The 6,078-nt window shown below is 65.7% G+C and overlaps 1 protein-coding gene across 1 annotated transcript in view; it reads right to left on the bottom strand.

The window, feature by feature from the left end:
- Positions 1 to 5,702, bottom strand: part of DEPDC4 (DEP domain containing 4) — a 29,254-nt gene extending 23,552 nt beyond the window's left edge. Inside the window, exon 1 of the mRNA XM_075600694.1 lies at positions 5,581 to 5,702. Within this exon, the coding sequence (XP_075456809.1) occupies positions 5,581 to 5,656 (76 nt within the window). The 5' untranslated portion in view covers positions 5,657 to 5,702. The remainder of the gene's footprint in view (positions 1 to 5,580) is intronic.
- Between the last annotated feature and the right edge of the window lie 376 nt (positions 5,703 to 6,078).

Raw genomic sequence — 6,078 nt, 5'->3', positions numbered from 1 at the left:
GGGTCAGGGAGAGAGGCGATGGGGGGGGGGGGGGGGTCAGGGAGAGAGGCGAGGGGGGGGGTCAGGGAGAGAGGCGAGGGGGGGGGGTCAGGGAGAGGCGATGGGGGGGGGGTCAGGGAGAGAGGCGAGGGGGGGGTCAGGGAGAGAGGCGAGGGGGGGGGGTCAGGGAGAGAGGCGAGGGGGGGGTCAGGGAGAGAGGCGAGGGGGGGGGTCAGGAGAGAGGCGAGGGGGGGGGGTCAGGGAGAGAGGCGAGGGGGGGGGTCAGGGAGAGAGACGAGGGGGGGGGGGGGGGGGTCAGGGAGAGAGGCGAGGGGGGGGGTCAGGGAGAGAGGCGAGGGGGGGGGGTCAGGGAGAGAGGCGAGGGGGGGGTCAGGGAGAGAGGACGAGGGGGGGGGTCAGGGAGAGAGGCGAGGGGGGGGTCAGGGAGAGAGGCGAGGGGGGGGGTCAGGAGAGAGGCGAGGGGGGGGGGGTCAGGGAGAGAGGCGAGGGGGGGGGGGTCAGGGAGAGAGGCGAGGGGGGGGGTCCGGGAGAGAGGCGAGGGGGGGGGGGGGGGGGGGGGGGGGGGGGGGGGGGGGGGGGGCAGGGAGAGAGGCGAGGGGGGGGTCAGGGAGAGAGGCGAGGGGTCAGGGAGAGAGGCGAGGGTCAGGGAGAGAGGCGAGGGGGGGGAGGTCAGGAGAGAGGCGAGGGGGGGGGGTCAGGGAGAGAGGCGAGGGGGGGGGGTCAGGGAGAGAGGCGAGGGGGGGGTCAGGGAGAGAAGGCGAGGGGGGGGTCAGGGAGAGAGGCGAGGGGGGGGTCAGGGAGAGAGGCGAGGGGGGGGGTCAGGGAGAGAGGCGAGGGGGGGGTCAGGGAGAGAGGCGAGGGGGGGGGTCAGGGAGAGAGGCGAGGGGGGGGGTCAGGGAGAGAGGCGAGGGGGGGGGGTCAGGGAGAGAGGCGAGGGGGGGGTCAGGGAGAGAGGCGAGGGGGGGGTCAGGGAGAGAGGCGAGGGGGGGGGGTCAGGGAGAGAGGCGAGGGGGGGTCAGGGAGAGAGGCGAGGGGGGGGGTCAGGGAGAGAGGCGAGGGGGGGGGTCAGGGAGAGAGGCGAGGGGGGGGGTCAGGGAGAGAGGCGAGGGGGGGGGTCAGGGAGAGAGGCGAGGGGGGGGTCAGGGAGAGAGGCGAGGGGGGGGGTCAGGGAGAGAGGCGAGGGGGGGGTCAGGGAGAGAGGCGAGGGGGGGGTCAGGGAGAGAGGCGAGGGGGGGTCAGGGAGAGGCGAGGGGGGTCAGGAGAGAGGCGAGGGGGGGTCAGGGAGAGAGGCGAGGGGGGGTCAGGGAGAGAGGCGAGGGGGGGTCAGGGAGAGAGGCGAGGGGGGGTCAGGGAGAGAGGCGAGGGGGGGGTCAGGGAGAGAGGCGAGGGGGGGGTCAGGGAGAGAGGCGAGGGGGGGGGTCAGGGAGAGAGGCGAGGGGAGGGGTCAGGGAGAGAGGCGAGGGGGGGGGGTCAGGGAGAGAGGCGAGGGGGGGGGGCAGGGAGAGGCGAGGGGGGGGTCAGGGAGAGAGGCGAGGGGGGGGGCAGGAGAGTGCGAGGGGGGGGTCAGGGAGAGAGGCGAGGGGGGGGTCAGGGAGAGAGGCGAGGGGGGGGGTCAGGGAGAGAGGCGAGGGGGGGTCAGGGAAGAGAGCGCGAGGGGGGGGTCAGGGAGAGAGGCGAGGGGGTGGGGTCTGGAAGAGAGGCGAGGGGGGTCTGGAAGAGAGGCGAGGGGGGTCTGGAAGAGAGGCGAGGGGGTCTGAAGAGAGGCGAGGGGTCTGGAAGAGAGGCGAGGGGGGTCTGGAAGAGAGGCGAGGGGGTCTGGAAGAGAGGCGAGGGGGTCTGGAAGAGAGCGAGGGGGGTCTGGAAGAGAGGCGAGGGGGGCAGGGAGAGGCGAGGGGGGGCTGAAGAGAGGCGAGGGGGGGCTGGAAGAGAGCGAGGGGCTGGAAGAGAGGCGAGGGGGGGCTGGAAGAGAGGCGAGGGGGGGCTGGAGAGAGGCGAGGGGGGCTGGAAGAGAGGCGAGGGGGGGCTGGAAGAGAGCGAGGGGGGGCTGGAAGAGAGGCGAGGGGGGCTGGAAGAGAGGCGAGGGGGGGCTGGAAGAGAGGCGAGGGGGGCTGAAGAGAGGCGAGGGGGGGCTGGAAGAGAGGCGAGGGGGGCTGGAGAGAGGCGAGGGGGGCTGAAGAGAGACGAGGGGGCTGGAAGAGAGACGAGGGGGGCTGGAGAGAGGCGAGGGGGGCTGGAAGAGAGGCGAGGGGGGGCTGGAAGAGAGGCGAGGGGGGGCTGGAAGAGAGGCGAGGAGAGGCGAGGGGGGGCTGGAAGAGAGGCGAGGGGGGCTGGAAGAGAGGCGAGGGGGGACTGGAAGAGAGGCGAGGGGGGGCTGGAAGAGAGGCGAGGGGGGGTCTGGGAGAGATGTGAGGGGGGTCTGGGGAGATGTGAGGGGGGGTCTGGGGAGATGTGAGGGGGGGTCTGGGGAGATGTGAGGGGGGGGTCTGGGGGAGATGTGAGGGGGGGGTCTGGGGGAGATGTGAGGGGGGGTCTGGGGGAGATGTGAGGGGGGGTCTGGGGGAGATGTGAGGGGGGGTCTGGGGAGATGTGAGGGGGGGGTCTGGGGGAGATGTGAGGGGGGGTCTGGGGAGATGTGAGGGGGGGTCTGGGGGAGATGTGAGGGGGGGTCTGGGGGAGATGTGAGGGGGGGTCTGGGGAGATGTGAGGGGGGGGTCTGGGGGAGATGTGAGGGGGGGGTCTGGGGGAGATGTGAGGGGGGGTCTGGGGGAGATGTGAGGGGGGGGTCTGGGGGAGATGTGAGGGGGGGTCTGGGGGAGATGTGAGGGGGGGGTCTGGGGGAGATGTGAGGGGGGGGGTCTGGGGGAGATGTGAGGGGGGGGTCTGGGGAGATGTGAGGGGGGGTCTGGGGGAGATGTGAGGGGGGGGGGTCTGGGGGAGATGTGAGGGGGGGGTCTGGGGGAGATGTGAGGGGGGGTCTGGGGGAGATGTGAGGGGGGGTCTGGGGAAGATGTGAGGGGAGTCTGGGGGAGATGTGAGGGGGGGTCTGGGGGAGATGTGAGGGGGGTCTGGGGGAGATGTGAGGGGGGGTCTGGGGGAGATGTGAGGGGGGGTCTGGGGGAGATGTGAGGGGGGGGTCTGGGGGAGATGTGAGGGGGGGGTCTGGGGGAGATGTGAGGGGGGGTCTGGGGGAGATGTGAGGGGGTCTGGGGGAGATGTGAGGGGGGGGCTGGGGGAGATGTGAAGGGGGGCTGGGGGAGATGTGAAGGGGGGCTGGGGGAGATGTGAAGGGGGGCTGGGGGAGATGTGAAGGGGGGCTGGGGGAGATGTAAAGGGGGGCTGGGGGAGATGTGAAGGGGGGCTGGGGGAGATGTGAAGGGGGGCTGGGGGAGATGTGAAGGGGGGCTGGGGGAGATGTGAAGGGGGGCTGGGGGAGATGTGAAGGGGGGCTGGGGGAGATGTGAGGGGGGGGCTGGGGGAGATGTGAAGGGGGTCTGGGGGAGATGTGAGGGGGGGTCTGGGGGAGATGTGAGGGGGGGTCTGGGGGAGATGTGAGGGGGGGTCTGGGGGAGATGTGAGGGGGGGGGTCTGGGGGAGATGTGAGGGGGGTCTGGGGGAGATGTGAGGGGGGGTCTGGGGGAGATGTGAAGGGGGGCTGGGGGAGATGTGAAGGGGGGCTGGGGGAGATGTGAAGGGGGGCTGGGGGAGATGTGAGGGGGGGGCTGGGGGAGATGTGAGGGGGGGTCTGGGGGAGATGTGAGGGGGGTCTGGGGGAGATGTGAGGGGGGGGCTGGGGGAGATGTGATGGGGGGCTGGGGGAGATGTGAAGGGGGGCTGGGGAGATGTGAAGGGGGGCTGGGGGAGATGTGAAGGGGGGGCTGGGGGAGATGTGAAGGGGGGCTGGGGGAGATGTGAAGGGGGGCTGGGGGAGATGTGAAGGGGGGCTGGGGGAGATGTGAAGGGGGGCTGGGGGAGATGTGAAGGGGGGGCTGGGGGAAATGTGAGGGGGGGGGCTGGGGGAGATGTGAGGGGGGGTCTGGGGGAGATGTGAGGGGGGGTCTGGGGGAGATGTGAGGGGGGGCTGGGGGAGATGTGAGGGGGGGGCTGGGGGAGATGTGAAGGGGGGGCTGGGGGAGATGTGAGGGGGGTCTGGGGGAGATGTGAGGGGGGGGCTGGGGGAGATGTGAGGGGGGGTCTGGGGGAGATGTGAGGGGAGATGTGAAGGGGGGGGCTGGGGGAGATGTGAGGGGGGGCTGGGGGAGATGTGAGGGGGGGCTGGGGGAGATGTGAGGGGGGGGTCTGGGGGAGATGTGAGGGGGGGGGTCTGGGGGAGATGTGAGGGGGGGTCTGGGGGAGATGTGAGGGGGGGTCTGGGGGAGATGTGAGGGGGGTCTGGGGGAGATGTGAGGGGGGTCTGGGGGAGATGTGAGGGGGGTCTGGGGGAGATGTGATGGGAGATGTGAAGGGGGGGCTGGGGGAGATGTGAGGGGGGGGTCTGGGGGAGATGTGAGGGGGGGTCTGGGGGAGATGTGAGGGGGGGGCTGGGGGAGATGTGAGGGGGGGGCTGGGGGAGATGTGAGGGGGGGGCTGGGGGAGATGTGAGGGGGGCTGTGTTCTGTGTGTGTGTTGCCTGTGTTTGTGTCCTGTGCAGGTTGCCTGCTTGTGTAGTTTGCATGTGCCCATTTGTATTTGCACTGGTTCCCCCTGGTCTTTCAACCCCCCCCCCCCCCGATGTTTCTTCCCCCTGGTCCCTCTTTCTCTCTACCCCCCCATATATCTCTCCCCCCCCCACATCTTCTTTCCCCCCCTCCGTGAGAGAGAACCTGTTGCTAATAATTTTGAATCCCACCACTGGTTATACCACCTAACAACTCTAGCCCAAGACTGCAAACAATGGAGACAATTTCCATGGAAGTCACCTATACCCACCCTGGGTGAAGAGGCGAAAACAAAAACAAAAACATCTACTACGGTATGCAACTACAGTATTAGGGACAATTTCAAGGGCAAAGAGGGCGATCCTACTCTTCCTCCTACTGCATCTGTAAATTATTCCTATTTACCACTTGGAATAAAACATCTTTCAGGCAGGTACTCCATTTCCTAATGTTACTTTTATGTCTGAAGCGCTTATTCATAGTATTATGTCACATGTATAACTGCTGTAAAGCGCTATGTACATGGATGGGAATATACAAAGATATACATACATAACCGTTGGGGAGAGGGGACATTTATTAGGGAGATTATTTTTTGCATTTTGTGGGTAAAGCTACTACATTTCTGAACTGCTCAACAAGTCCAGTTTTAAGGATTCTTTAAATAGTTATGTATGATTATTTAAAAGACAACATAATTTGGGCAAATGTTAAGTAAACTGTATGCTGTGTACACAGTTATGCCTGCCCTTGTTCAGCTTTCTATGGACCTGTGCAACCTGGCACATTTTGTGACTAACATGTTGGACTTTAACTGTCATTAATGCAATAAGGCCCATTGAGAGCAGAATGGCCCGGTTACGGACCGCACGGGCACTGATACAGTGAGTGTGAGTGTAGCCGCACTGTGTGTGTGCATATATACCTCTCCTGCTTCTCTGAGCCCTGAGCTCCCCCACACTGCGGATCCTGCGGAACCTGGGAGTCAAATCTACCGCCATCCCCAGCCACTGACGTCATGCACACACCGGCCCGTCACGTGACCCGACCTCCACGAAGAAGAGGGGTGGGCCGGGGAGAGACGCTGACCACGTGACCTGGCCTGCTGTCACACGGTGGCCATCTTAAAACCTGGCAAACTCCCCCCTACTAACAACCATGTTTCTTTTTTTTTACGGGGAATACAGGAAAATGGAGACAATAGTCGCATATATGTCACTCGAAGAAACACAAACAGAATTCGTTTTCGAATCTTCATGATCAACTGATTTGTCAAATCATTACTGGATAAAGATCACGTGGTTATAGTGGGTTTTCATGTATGATGAAGTGGCCGAAGTTATACAGTTGCTCAGCCACTACTTAGCACGGGGTGTAACTATCCAATACTTCTGACGCGCACAGCGCGAGGCCCACACTTTTA

Source organism: Ascaphus truei, chromosome 5 (assembly GCF_040206685.1).
Source record: "Ascaphus truei isolate aAscTru1 chromosome 5, aAscTru1.hap1, whole genome shotgun sequence".
Lineage (NCBI taxonomy): Eukaryota > Metazoa > Chordata > Amphibia > Anura > Ascaphidae > Ascaphus > Ascaphus truei.
This window is presented reverse-complemented; position numbering and strand designations above follow the sequence as displayed.